Genomic DNA, 14,569 nt, shown 5'->3' on the forward strand with positions numbered 1-14,569 from the left:
CGTACTACGTACGTACGTACGTACGTCGTCTCGTCTCTCTCTCTCTCTCTCTCTCTCTCTCTCTCTCTCTCTCTCTCTCTCTCTCTCTCTCTCTCTGAAGCAAGCTTCTTCGATTTCGCATATCTCAGGTTAGTAGTCCTCGATCTCAAAGTAAGCCATACGATACGGAGGACTTAAGTATAAGAGAGGTTGATTAGTCACTCATCCTCTTTCTCTCGCAATGCACGGCTCACAGTTGTAGAAATGACTTGGGATATAGACATATAGTAATTGGGAAACACAAAAATGGTTGTGATGAATTAGGTATCCAGGTCGAGTAGATCACGCCTAGAATTCCTAAAGGATATTCATTTATAACTGTTGATAGTGTGTTTATTTGATAGGTTGTTGGAGCTTGAGGCTTGTGGAAAAAACCCGACCTTTATGTCGGCTCTTGTGGCGTTATGCAGAGCTCGAGCTGCTGCTTCGTCTTCTTTTTTCAACAGCATTATTCGTCCAGCTTTTCGCAATTTCTCTACAGGTAGGTGCTTTGCTTTTCTCTTTTATTTCTGGATGTATATGCTTTCTAGTCTTCTTTCACACTCTCAATAAAATTTGTTGCTACAACTTAGATTAGTTTCTTCAATGAATTTTGGAAAGAGTGGGTTGTGAGATGTGTATCTTTGAGGAACCTGGTTGCACAGTGAGTTTATTAGTCTGAGTGATTTGCCTAGGCAGTATCATTGTTAGTCTCTTCTGTTTAAGTGGTAAATGTTGATTTTTTTGGGATTCGGATATTGTGGACTCTACTAGATGGATGTATTATGTACTGGATGAAGGAAGATATTTCTGGTTTAGATTATGAACAAGTGTGAAAGCGCCATTGTTTCTCTTTGTTAGATGATATAAGAATGAGCTTGTATCAGATCAGTTCTTCTTCACAACTTTTCTTGGACCATTTAGTTACCTGGAAGGCTGACACTATGACTACTCTCTTGTGTTGAAAGAATTCATAATCATAAGAAGAACATAGGATCGCTGATATCTAGAGCTTGAGCTTGTATCTCTGCAACTCTGGTGCTACTTGTATCAAATTCTTCTCCTAGCTGTATCATATTATTTTCCTAACTCAGGTGCTGGCTGCCTCAGATTAGCTTGTTGATGAGTGCATTAAAAATGGTGATAACAGGGCATATTCATGTATTTACTGTACAAGACTTGGGTTTCTCTAGTCTATGTGGATATCTATGATTAAGATTTAGCTCTGTTGAGTAGATTTATCTTGAAAGTCACTTGACCACATGATATATTGGTATATAGAGATCCAGAGATTCAATCTAGCTTTGGGTTATAAAAACCCATGTCTTTGTTTTAGATGCGTTTTATTTTATGCCAAGACACTTTAAGCCCTCTTATCTCTTTTGGTATTTTGCAGGTTTTGCTGATGCACAGAACAAATCATTGGTGGCGCAAATGAAAGAAGAGATGCTCCACATGGACATCAACTCAATGGTAGGAAGTTCCATGCCACTAGGTATGATGCGTATCGGAACAATCATCCACAACATCGAGATGAACCCAGGGCAAGGCGCGAAGATGGTCCGAGCTGCCGGAACCAACGCCAAGATCCTGAAGGAACCTGCCTCAGGGAAATGCTTGATAAAGCTTCCATCAGGGGACACCAAGTGGATCAACGCGAGATGCCGTGCTACGATAGGGACAGTGTCGAACCCGTCCCATGGAACGAAGAAGCTGAGAAAAGCAGGACAGAGTAGGTGGTTAGGGATAAGACCCAAAGTGAGAGGAGTGGCTATGAATCCGTGTGATCACCCGCACGGTGGAGGTGAAGGAAAAAGCAAAAGTAGTGGAAGCAGAGGAAGGACATCGGTAAGTCCGTGGGGGAAACCATGCAAAGGCGGGTACAAATCCGCTAGTGTGAAGAAGAAGAAGAAGCGTTTGGCAGATGCAGCAGCAAAAATGTGATAAGGATGAAGAAAGAAGTAACTATTTCTTTCTGTTAAAACCTCAATTCTCAGGGTTTTGGTGACGTTATTGAATCTGTTTTTTTTTTTGAGAGTTGTTGTTAAAAGCTTTTGTGAGATTGGAGCATCTCTTGATCAAATTAAGAATAAAATTATGGTTACGTGTTTTCATTATTAACAGAAAGTCGAAATCAAACGATTTTCATAAGGAAGCACGTTTTAAACAATTTGATGCAAATTTTTGAGAGATTTGTTTATACGCTGGCTGATGTAAGAGAGGGACACTGTAGTGTAAGTAAAAGGTTCGATCGAGGAAAGGGTCTAAAGAAAAAAGTATACAGTACATACATATATCAATCAGTAAAGGAACAATTTTAAGAAAAGGAAACAAGAGAAAGAGTCAAAAGGTTGGAACAAATCATAATACATTGAATCAATCCCACACACAGTCATTCAACACAAATGTCTTCTTTGACTATTAATTTTAATTACCCCAAAAAACTTTTATAAATATACCCGACATGAGATATTATTTTGTTATCTTTGGTTATGAAACTTTCAACTTTTGAGAGTGCATATATAATATTCGTCAAACATTAGTTTTGAGACGTTCACTAATCTTTACTGTTGGGAGTTTTAGTCGGTATCAAAAAAAATTTTTTTAAAAAGAATCTAAGAAAACATAGTTTTGCTAGTAATGCAAATGCATACTTATTTTCATTAAATCCTATAGAATATTTTACATAATAGTTGAAAAAAATAGGTAATTTTAAAAATGTCGGGTTTTATTCTATAAAGTTATATGGATTACTGTATCTTTTATGGTTTATATCGATTTATAAAGTGGAGAAACAAAATTTGACATCTACCTTTGGTCTAATTCTAAACAACCAACTATTTTATTAAAAAAAAGATCTCTTTAATTAGGGGAAATAGTGAGAGAAGCACATAGAAATTGAATTAAGACTTCGAAAATGTCAAATGTGAGAAAGATGTTGTAAACAACAGAGCAGCCACCACCATGCTTACAATCTTGGGTCCTACTCCTCCATATTTTGTCTTATTTTTTCTGTTATTTATTCCTTTTCTTAATCTTCTAATAACCATATTAAAAAAAAAAAGCTTTATATTTTTTCTTATTAAAATCTAAAATGACATGACAACAAATGCTTGTAGTAGTAGCTTTTATTTTGTTATCTTTTATGACAAGGGAGGTGAAACTAAGAAAGAATCATTAAGTAAGAAAGATACGTGCAATGAATCACAACCAGATGCATGAATTTTGCGTAATTCTTTCTTTTTGAGTTTGGTCATATCTTTGCTCAGACTTCATTCATTATAAAGCTTCGGAAACAAAATTAGACTAAAGTATTATATAGGTCCCCATATATATATACTGTATATTATTCCTATCTTTATCCTCAAGATAATATATACTTTTAGCTTTATAATTACCTTCTATGCCACTACTGTAGGAATTGATTTATCAACTAGTTAGTTAATTAGTTTCTAAATTAACTAATACTAATGCGTATGTATGATGTATATTAGGTGATGAGGATCCACCGTCCATGCACGGTTGTATAGTACCTTAACTAATCACACCAATACCGTTTAAACTTAATTCTAAAAAAATATGGATGTTTTCGAGCTTAAACAACATTATAATTAGCTTGCTTACCTTTATAAACACACCAAAGTATCCAGTGTTTTATAGTTTGGTGATTTATATATGTTTCCCTACCCTAAGTACTCAACTATATATTTTTGATAGAAGAAACAAACATTCAAAAAGTTACTAAATATATGTATTTTAACAATGTTATATGCAAGACACCATTTCTCTTAAACGTATTAGTTTTAAAAAGACATATAAAACAATAATTTTTTTTTAAAAAAAAAGAGAGAAGTATATATTTATATATAAAAATAGTAAAAAGAAATGTATAAAACGTAGAAGAAGAAAGAGATGGGCTCTTTGAGGAGAGTGTAGAATGGAGGGGAGAGGTGTACGAGGAATATTAATAAATCAAGTTGGTCTCTCTCTCTCTCGAGAGAGAGATATGCATTGAATCGATGGGAACTAGCCACGTGACTACGACATGTGCCCTTTCATCCACATTACACTAAACCACTTTTTTTCTTTCTTTCTTTTTTATAATAAAAATCATTGCTATACTTATATTTTTGGTTTAAACTTTTTTATTTTCTTTTCTTCAATACCAAATTATTAAAAAGAGTGGGCCGAGGTCTTAATTGAGAAATAGAATTAATCGTTCTTTAAATTAAAGAAAAACCTCCCAAGTATGTGATGAAAACTGTGGGCATATCATCATCATCATATAAACTCGTTTATTGAGATAATAATACATCTTTCATATATGCATTATTAAAGCAAATGTGTAAATACTATATAATATAAACAATTTTTGGTCCCTTGAATATTGTTTTGGCAGGTCCACTGCTACTTGTATATATGACCACTAGACATGCAATCTAAGGGGAGGGTTTTGCGATGTTCAAGGCAATCATGCATGGGTTTCCATTTCTATATATATCTCTTTCCCTTTCTACCATTTTGCTTTTTCTTTTCTTTCTAAAATTAAAATATACACCATCAACTATACATGGAATGTATATAACTATATAATATAACAAGCAAACCCTAATAGTATAATTTGATTTCACCTTAGAACTGTAATTAAAATCCTATATCTTTCTTGGTTTTAGCTACGAATACAAATCTTTTCCTTTTTCTTTTGTCTGATTTGAATAAGAGGTTGTGCTCTCCTTACAACAAATGCTTACATATATAAATATTTATAATGATATGATTAAATATAGTTTTTTCTATAAATCTGAATAGCATTATATATAGTTTTATAAACATGATATTTGATTACGTTCATATATATATATACAAGTTATTTGACATAGGAACTAGTGGCATCGATCCTAACCATAAAGATCATGTATGTATACAACATGAAATCAAAGATATCGAATCAAGTACATATCCACAAGATAATTCGAGAATATCTTTTTGAGTATATCGGGAAGATATCACTATGCTACTTACTATTTATATATTACTCTAGTTTAACTTTTGTCGTTGTTGTTTAGTTAATAATTCTGCATCACTATCTCTTTTACTATGGCCTTAAAGGTATATATTTGTTTATAGCGGCTTGTGAGGTAAAGTTTTTGTTGTAATTTATATATATGTCTACTTGAGCCATTATCATTTGTAGAATAGTAATGTCAATGACCTAGTGGTTGACAAACAAAAAAAAGCAATCAAACCCTCCCTGTTTGAATTTGTTCTATTGGGAAAAGACGTAATATATATTAGATGTTATTTATGCGATTCATTGAATTAGTACTGTTGTGTGTTTGGATTGCAAAAATAAAATAAAAATAGAGTACGTAATTGGATTCACAATTCAGGTAAGCTGTCAATTGTGTTAATATACCCCAAACCGCCAAAACAAAACTGCTTGCCAAAAATATTCATGCATGTCCCTCGTAACTCGTAAGTCGTAATTAAACACGCACGCAACCAAAAGTAATATACATGTATAAATATAATCCCATTTGATAAACTTTAATATGTAACCCTTATATAGTTATCTACCTAATTAGACAATATATATATTGTCTATAAAATATGAGTTTGCAGGGCTATAACTAATAAATAATAAAAGGAAAAAAAACGAAAGAGGAAATAAAGAAAGGACCAACTGTCCCACTAATATATATGATAGAGCCACCACATGAAAATGCCGAGAAGAGGAATAACAATATGGGTCATCATCGGTCGATCGATAATAACACATAGACAAAACATTATTATTAGGTGGGAAATTTTTTTAAAAATTTAATCCACAATATTATATAGTCTTCCTTTGATAAATGTTGAATATAGTTGTCAAATTAAAATTGGTAATTCACCTTCATTCAATCCATGAATTATTGCTATCTCTACAATTCTCATTTGGTACGTTTTCCAATCCATAGTTTTCAATCTATACCACCTTATCAAAACAATGCAACGAAGAAGGAAGAAGGCAACTAGCTACTAGCTTCATTCTTTTTCTTTAAACATCATCATCAAGTGGTTAATATCTTTTACGTGCTTTCGTATTACCAACGGTTCACTTTATACATCTTATAATACAAATACTTACGAGTTACGAGACTAAAAAAAAAAAACCATACATACACAAACTCAGAAAGGAAAGAAAAAAGTCACGACTGCTTACTTTTAAAAAAAATGGGATTGTCAACCAAAACAACTTTGTTGACTACAAATACAATAAACGAACAATGTTAAGAGATTAGTTAGATTCGCTCGTTTAACTAATAAACCACCATTGAATAGTCCTAAAGAATCTTAAAACGTAAAACCTCCTTCTCAAACAGAGGCTTACCTCAAATACGATAACAGCCTACGTCATTTGACATCGAGAGAGAGAGAAAGTGTCTAGGGGAGAAGAATCCACTGTGATTGTGGAGAGAGAGAGAGAGAGAGAGAGAGAGAGAGATTCAGACCTTCCAGAATCAGCAACTTGCCTCCACACTTGTCACCCCAAAAAGAGAAAATATTAATTTTTTTTTTATATATATTAGCAAAGAAAGAAGAAAAAAAATCTGTACATGCAGTGAACCTTCCTGTATTTCCTGTTTCTTCTCTGATTCCACAACAGTGTAAGGGCATCCTCGATGCAAAAGATCTTAGGGAGTTTTTCACCCTAGAATTTGCAAAGAGGATACCTTATATAATATACCCTCTTTGCAAATCTTATGGTGAAAAACCCCTAAGATCCTTTGCATCGAGGATGGTCTAATCCTCCCTACAAAAAAAAATAAACGATTATTTATTTTCTTTCTTCTTTCATTATCTTTTACCACTTTTCATATATATCAAACCAAACCCAAAGTTTATATTTCTTCCTCTGTATTCATTCGTTTTCTTACAAAAAATTATAAGCTTTCTTCGTCTTCATCCTCCTCTTGTTGGTTTATAAGCTTCGACACCCATATTTGTTGGTTTCTAACGTTGATCAAGCTTCAATCTTTCTAGCTTCTTGTTCTCGCTGAAGGAGGTTGACTACTAGCTAACGTCTTAAAGGTACTTGCTTTTTTTCATTTTTTTTCTGATTCATTATCTGATCATCTTCGTTTGATTCCTTCGTTTCTCAGTATTGGTCCTTTGCTCACGTTTTTTTATTGGATCATAACGACTTACAATTTTTTATTTCTCTTTGCAGTTTTCGTAAACACCGACCAAAAATCTTCTCTACCGGGGGAAAAAAAAGTTTAGAGCCTTTCTGGGTCTGAAAACGCCAAAGATCAAATCGTATTTTTGTTTGCATTTCGGAATATATATATCGAGCTCCTGAGTATTATCATCGTTAGGGCTCTTCAACCAAGCTACATTTGTCGGAAGAAGTTTAAAAAGCTCGTTGCTTTATGCATTTGAGTCGAGCTCTGTTTCTTTATACATCGATCTGAGTTCTCAGATCAACCCCCAAGAAAAAAAAAAGTTCTGTTCTTTAAATGATTCGTGATATCTCAAGTCTACAAAACGACATCATAAACATTCAAGACCATTGTTCACTCAACAACAACAACAACAACAACAAGAAGATGGACATGAGAAGAGATAACCGGAAGAACATCAGTTTTCGTGGATCAGCTCCAGCTCCGATTATGAGGAAGCAAGAACTGTTTCGGACATTGTCGTCCCAGAACAGTCCCAGGAGGCTAATATCAGCGAGTTACTTCAGTTTGGAATCAATGGTTGTCCTTGTGGGTCTCACTGCATCTCTCTTGATCTTACCGTTGATTCTTCCCCCACTGCCTCCTCCTCCCTTCATGCTGCTTTTGATTCCTATTGGGATTATGGTTTTGCTTATGGTTCTTGCTTTCATGCCTTCTTCTAATTCCAAACATGTAGTAACTTCTTCTTCTTCTCCTTCCACTTTTATGTAATACGTTTCTTTAATTGAAGAAATCTTATATATAAAAAAAAAACAGAGAGGAGATTTTTGTCAATTGTCGTCATTTATTTATGGTTTCAGGGTAAAGAGATTAATACTATTTTCATTTGTAAAACTTTTGTTTTTTTTGTTGATGCTGAATTATACGACTATATAAATACAGAGAAATTAACTGCTCTCATAGTTTCATGATTTTCACTTTTCTAATGGTTTGAAACAAAACCAGATGAGATTTGGGACATTAATATTGAAAGACTTTGATGGCGGAAACTTTTAAGACTATGAGACAGAAGTAGTAACTTTGATTATAGATCAAATAAAATATCTACTTGTTTATTTATAATATATGAAACAATAGATCAGGCTTTGATTATCATTCTTTCCCATGGTTTAGGATGCATAAAAGACAGATATAGAGACTTGACAAAGACATTCCCATTGGAACTTTTGATTCATCATCTCACAACCTGGATCAGAATCCAAAACCGTAGTGGTATGGTTGTTTCTCAGTTCTTATTTTTCAACTATTGTGAGGAAACGACTTTTGTTAACCCAAATAGCTCAGATGCTGGATCCATTGCTGCTCAGTGTGAAGAAGCTTTGACCAAAAAAAGAGGAAGGTGTTGCTCCAAAACGGCCATGAACTGATGGTGACCTTTCTTTACTTCTTCTGAGGCCACATCAGACTCTTGAAGCTGTTTTGCGGCTTCCACAAGCTGTCCCCTTAGCTTCTGTGAGAGCAGCTGCCCACCCACCTTCACACACTCTCTATACAGCGGCATGTAGATTAAGGATTAGATCTACCTGCAACAAGATGCGCACAAGTTCTGTGCTCCCAAAACGAGAAGCTTCAAGGAAGCACTGATTTACGTTATCTGTGCCTCCTTCCACCAGCATACCAAGCAATCCATGAATGAAAGTAGCTGAGATTCCAGAAGCCCAGCCAGGATTAAACGAGGTAGAGAACAGGGTAAGCGGAAAGCAAGCTGCATCAAAGGCTTCTGTGAAATCCTTTCCTGATAGATGATTTCCTGCAAGATCTAAGAACATCTTGAAAGCAGAAAGCTGGAGTTGGATCTCAGCAGCTGAGTCTTGGTTAGCTTTATCTCTAGGGCCCTGGCATCGGGAGTGAAAACCTATACATTTGAGGGCCCATTCAGTAAACTTTTGAACTTTGGCAGCAGCTTCTGCTTTGAGGACCTCATCACCATTACACTCTTGGAGACGCTCATGCAACCTGGAAACGCCGAGATGGGAAAAAATGGATTTATATAGTAAGGGTATCTAACCCTTCCCAGCTAACCCAAGATAAACCATAAGATGAACATGAGAGATATTACAGATTTAACAAAAAAAAACGACTTCTAAGAAAATTTAACAAAACAAAACACTTGCAGATGTAACACGTAAGACACAATGTACGTGTTATAACAGAAAGAATCAAGAACTTATAACAGAAACTCAATTCTCTAATAACTGCGTTGCCATTATAATTAGTATGAGAAAAGGGGAAGCATCTGATGAGAGAATCAAATGTGTACCTTTGAGCCATAACAGTAATAGAATCAGCAAGACTCACAGTCTGGCTCTGGCAAGATGAAACACATGAAGCAAGAAACGAAGTCCTAAGTGTAGCTCTAGTATAGTCATGAGCACCATGACATACGATCTTTGTAATCAATCCAGTGATTCCCCGTAACTCATGTTCTGTGCTCAAGAACCAAATAGAATCTAGACTAATACACAGAAAACCATTCAAAGTTTGAGGATCAGCCAGACTGATGAATGTTTCGGAAAGCTTCCAATCCTGAGAACTAACAGCAACTTGGAAAAGCCGTCCCAAATCGAGTCTATCCTGTCTATTAAGCTTCTTGTGTTGCACAAGAAGATGAGCATTTCAGTATCTTTGAACTACAAGCACAGAAATTTCTCGGTTGAGTTGTACCTATAAGAGGTGACTCTCTTGCAAAAACCACATCACTCCCTTCACCTCCTTCCACCGTAAGTTCAATGATCTCCTCAGGCTCAAACTCAGAAGTTACAAGCTCCTCAGGGCACAACTCTTGGTTCTCCATCCACCCTCAAAAACACTAGAGAAAGCAAAACCTTTACAAGAATAACAATAGTGTATACCAAACCCATTCTCCCTCATTGTATAAGAAGAAGCAAATGTCTCGTACAAAAATCCAGACTTGTGCGGGATCAGCCACTCCTCAGATTGCTCCAAAGAGTCTAGATTTTAAGCAAAAGGTAGTAGTGCTAGTCAACAGAAGCATCGAAACCTAACCAAAAAATTCAAAACCCGGGACTGATCCCAATCAGAATCCATGGCCGGCAACTAGTCTTCTTAAAAAGAAAACTTGATTTTTTGTTTGTTTGAAATATACTTACAACATAGATTTGTCTTTGCCATGGCAGATTGGCAATTATTAAGTATAGAGCGATCTTCAAGAAGTTTCAAGAGAGACTGAACATCCGAAAATAAAAAGGAAAACTTCAAGTCAATCTATTTCTTTAATGATTGATAATGGAAAAAAAGAAAGAAAATTAAAGGAAAATTTCAACACAGTAACGACGCATGACACGTATTCCTTTTTCTGATTATTTATTTTTATGACCTGATTTTTTTAGTGTCGACTTACCGTAAAATAACAAATAAAAAAACGTTATTACACCAACAACAAAAATGTAATAATGTCTTTTTTCCTTTTTTGCAATTTTTATTTATCCATTGTAATAATGGAAAAGGAAAAATAATTGTTGTTAAAATAAAATAAAATAAAGAACACTGAAAAAAAAAGGAAAATTTGTGTTCGACGGTGATTAATAAATAGACGCAACGCAATCACCGATCGGTCTTTCTCTGTCTCTCTCTCTCTCTGGAGTCTCTCCTCCATCTTTTTACTAAATAGCCAAAAAAAAGTCCAACTCTTTCTTGTGTGTGCGAGCCTTTGGGGGATTCAGCTATGGATGAAGAGTACGAAGTCATTGTTCTGGGTACTGGTCTCAAGGAGTGCATCCTTAGTGGTCTTCTCTCCGTCGATGGTATTAAGGTCTCTTTCCCCCCCCTACTCTTTCGGGTCTCTATTTTTTTGTGGGAACTTTTTGAATCCTTTGCTTGATCTGGAAAAATTCATAACTCAGAACCATCTTTTATTTCGTTTCACGATGAACGGATCTTCGATTGTGAGCTCAGGTTTTCCCGATTTTAAGCGATTGCTTTTGTGTGCTTCAACATGGGTTTTGATCATTGAACCAATTGGCCTCGCGATTCTTTACAGTTTGATACTTGTGATTATTGAGATTGCGGAAAATTACTAAACTTCGTCATGTGATTAGATGTCTTCTCCCACTCCTGTATCGTCAATGTGATTTTTAGCTGACTTTGTCTTCAATCCATAAGCCAAGTTTACTTTTTATGAGTAATCTAATTGTGTTTTTTTTCGGAATAGGTACTTCACATGGACAGGAATGACCACTACGGTGGAGAGTCAACATCGCTTAATCTCAATCAGGTCAAATTTCTCTCTTTTTTATCTTTACTCTAGACCCTTTTTTTTTGTGTTTAGGTTATCATCGCTTAATCTCAACTGTTGCTTTGTTTTACAGTTGTGGAAGAAGTTCAGGGGAGAAGAAAAGGCTCCTGCTCATTTAGGCTCTAGCAGAGACTACAATGTTGACATGATGCCTAAGGTATTCTTTTTGCTTATTTTTTCCACCTTAATCGTCTCTTTGGTAGCTTAATTGTTCTACTACTAATATTATGGATTACTTACTAACTGTTCTCTCTCAATGTGGCGGACCAGTTTATGATGGCTAATGGAAAGCTTGTTCGTGTCCTTATTCATACGGATGTGACCAAGTACTTATCTTTTAAAGCTGTTGATGGAAGCTATGTTTTTGTCAAAGGCAAGGTACAGTGAGAACTCCTTTTCACTTGATCTTCGGACTCAGTCTCATCTTTTTTTTTTTCCCATAAATTTCAAGTCTGCCATGCTTTCTGTTGCTCAAAAACTTTTCACTGAACAATTTAGCTGCAGGTTTTTGCAGTTTACTTAACTTAATTCTAGTTATTATACCTGTTTATATACTACAGGTTCAAAAGGTGCCAGCAACTCCAATGGAGGCCCTCAAATCTCCTCTTATGGGTATTTTTGAGAAACGTCGAGCCGGGAAGTTTTTCAGCTACGTTCAGGAATATGACGAGAAGGATCCAAAAACACATGACGGAATGGATTTGAGGAGAGTTACAACAAAGGATTTGATTGCGTAAGTTGATGTTCTTTTATTTCTGCATTATGGTATTGTAAATATATGATTTAGACTATCTGCTGCTAACTATTAAGATTACATTTTGGCAGGAAATTCGGTCTTGGTGAAGATACTATTGATTTTATTGGTCATGCAGTGGCACTTCACTGTAATGACAATCATCTCCATCAACCTGCCTATGATACTGTAATGAGAATGAAGGTGAATTGCTCTTGTGGGACTGTTAGCTATGCTCCCCTTGTTTTAACATTCTTGCATTTTTTTCTGAGTTAAGCATTTTTGACATTGTTGCTTTATATGTTTTATCAGCTCTACGCAGAGTCTCTTGCACGTTTCCAAGGAGGTTCACCATATATTTATCCTCTCTATGGGTTGGGAGAATTGCCTCAGGTTTGTCTTTATCTTTATATACATGCTTTATAGTTTATATGGGTGGTGCCTATTCTGAAATTTTGAATGATAGATTCTTGAATCCCTTTGAATATTTTTCTTCTCTTCCTTGGTTCAGGCATTTGCACGGCTTAGTGCTGTCTATGGTGGGACATATATGTTGAACAAACCTGAGTGCAAGGTGTCTTTGACTTCTTTATCTTTGCAGCTTTTTGCTTCAGTCGTTCAGTAACTGATGTTGCTTCTATAACAGGTCGAGTTCGATGAGGAGGGTAAGGTTACTGGTGTTACATCTGAGGGAGAGACTGCTAAATGCAAGAAAGTTGTCTGCGATCCATCTTACCTGCCTAACAAGGTAATGACTGCGACCACAAGTTACACTTTCATTTATTAGTTTTTTCTGATGCTTCTCTATAGGAGCAGGAAGCTCTCCTTGGGTTTTTTTTTTGTTGGGTCCATATAGTTCCCATCTGTGTTTTAGTCGAGTCTGTGGGGCATTTTCAAAAATTCCCACTTTTTCCAGACTATATATGTTAACGTAGTTTTGATGTGTTATAATCCAATCAAAACAGGTCAGGAAGATTGGCAGGGTTGCTCGGGCAATTGCTATTATGAGCCACCCTATTCCAAACACCAATGATTCTCACTCTGTGCAAGTCATCCTACCCCAAAAACAATTGGGTCGCAAATCAGACATGTGAGTTCTCTTATTCATCCTTTGGTTCCACTTATGAAAGTAAATGAGTTTGAATGACTTGAAGGAACAGAGACGTCAATTTGCATAGATTTGTCCTCTGGAATAGCTAAGTTTTGTCTAAATTATGCTCTTGAGATACCTTCCTCGATTCACAGTTGAAGCTGAGAGATAAAGTTTCTTAAGACGAATGTTGGCTAGAGACTCTTCTCAACTATATTAAATACTTATCAAACACACACACACACTATAAAACATGGCAATTTGTAAACATCGAGTTTATTGGTATGTTTGTTTCTCGGCTCATGATTACATCTTTATTGTAACTGACAGGTATGTCTTCTGTTGTTCGTATTCACACAACGTTGCTCCCAAGGGAAAATTCATAGCATTTGTATCGACAGACGCTGAAACTGATAACCCTCAAACCGAGCTCAAGCCTGGAATCGACCTTCTGGGTCCTGTTGATGAGCTGTTCTTTGACATCTATGATAGATATGAGCCTGTCAACGAACCCACTTTAGACAACTGCTTCATATCAACGGTTAGTGTAGTTATCCCTTTTTATTTTTGTGAGCATCCTAAAGTTGACTGGTTTTAAATACCTTTTCTGTTCATGTGCTAAACAGAGCTATGATGCTACAACACACTTTGACACAACTGTTGTTGATGTGTTGAACATGTATAAATTGATCACCGGAAAGGTAATGTTCCAGAATCACGAATATATCGGTTTTATTAATGAACCGCGACATCTTCTGCAATTGGGGAGTGATCATTGTTTCGTGTTGCAGGAATTGGATCTAAGTGTGGATCTTAACGCAGCGAGTGCAGCAGAGGAATGATGGGAATAAATTTGCAAGACCTCACTCTCTTTCTCTGTTTTATCACCAAATGATGTAACAGCTGGTTCTCTTTCTCGTCTTTTTATGTTGTCTGTTAGATACAGATCTCATCGTTGTCACCGGTTCCCCTTTATCCTTTCACCTTGCCTAAAAACTAAATATTTAAACCAAAAATGTTGAAATTTCGTGGTTCCTGTTTGGAGTGACATATATCAGAATCCTCTTTCAGCTATTAGTATCCTCTTTTACTTATACTTGTTTCTTCTGGATCTCTTCCTCTACACCAATTATATAATTAATTTGTTCGCATGTCATTGAAGAAATTTTAAAACCAAACACAAAATACGGAATACATAAAGACTAGTAGTACGGTGTTGTTACTTGCAAATAGAAGATCTTTTTGTA

The 14,569-nt window shown here is 35.6% G+C and overlaps 4 protein-coding genes across 4 annotated transcripts; 3 read left to right on the forward strand and 1 right to left on the reverse strand.

Annotated features, from left to right (window-relative positions):
• Nucleotides 1-34: 34 nt before the first annotated feature.
• Nucleotides 35-2,169, forward strand: LOC17888426 (60S ribosomal protein L2, mitochondrial). The gene is made up of 3 exons (XM_006294823.2): nucleotides 35-128; nucleotides 384-520; nucleotides 1,415-2,169. The coding sequence occupies exons 2-3, from the start codon at nucleotides 424-426 to the stop codon at nucleotides 1,960-1,962; spliced, it is 645 nt and encodes a 214-aa protein (XP_006294885.2). The 5' UTR covers nucleotides 35-128; nucleotides 384-423; the 3' UTR covers nucleotides 1,963-2,169.
• A 4,472-nt stretch (nucleotides 2,170-6,641) lies between these two features.
• On the forward strand, nucleotides 6,642-8,063 carry LOC17887835 (ARGOS-like protein). Its single transcript, XM_006295127.2, has 2 exons — nucleotides 6,642-7,092; nucleotides 7,232-8,063. The coding sequence occupies exon 2, from the start codon at nucleotides 7,521-7,523 to the stop codon at nucleotides 7,953-7,955; it is 435 nt and encodes a 144-aa protein (XP_006295189.1). The 5' UTR covers nucleotides 6,642-7,092; nucleotides 7,232-7,520; the 3' UTR covers nucleotides 7,956-8,063.
• A 571-nt stretch (nucleotides 8,064-8,634) lies between these two features.
• On the reverse strand, nucleotides 8,635-10,455 carry LOC17887970 (ankyrin repeat protein SKIP35). The gene is given in 4 exon segments (XM_023784105.1): nucleotides 8,635-9,200; nucleotides 9,505-9,848; nucleotides 9,850-10,245; nucleotides 10,355-10,455. Coding segments are annotated over 3 exon segments (1,002 nt in total). The 5' UTR covers nucleotides 10,039-10,245; nucleotides 10,355-10,455; the 3' UTR covers nucleotides 8,635-8,731.
• A 369-nt stretch (nucleotides 10,456-10,824) lies between these two features.
• Nucleotides 10,825-14,396, forward strand: LOC17890018 (guanosine nucleotide diphosphate dissociation inhibitor 1). The gene is made up of 13 exons (XM_006294161.2): nucleotides 10,825-11,016; nucleotides 11,416-11,478; nucleotides 11,573-11,656; nucleotides 11,770-11,877; nucleotides 12,060-12,232; nucleotides 12,325-12,436; nucleotides 12,545-12,625; nucleotides 12,744-12,806; nucleotides 12,879-12,980; nucleotides 13,198-13,322; nucleotides 13,653-13,863; nucleotides 13,949-14,023; nucleotides 14,114-14,396. Exons 1-13 carry the CDS (start codon nucleotides 10,930-10,932, stop codon nucleotides 14,162-14,164), a joined length of 1,335 nt encoding a protein of 444 aa, XP_006294223.1. The 5' UTR covers nucleotides 10,825-10,929; the 3' UTR covers nucleotides 14,165-14,396.
• The last annotated feature ends 173 nt before the right edge of the window (nucleotides 14,397-14,569 follow it).

This window comes from Capsella rubella, unplaced genomic scaffold, assembly GCF_000375325.1.
Source record: "Capsella rubella cultivar Monte Gargano unplaced genomic scaffold, Caprub1_0 scaffold_4, whole genome shotgun sequence".
NCBI classification, from domain to species: Eukaryota; Viridiplantae; Streptophyta; class Magnoliopsida; order Brassicales; family Brassicaceae; genus Capsella; species Capsella rubella.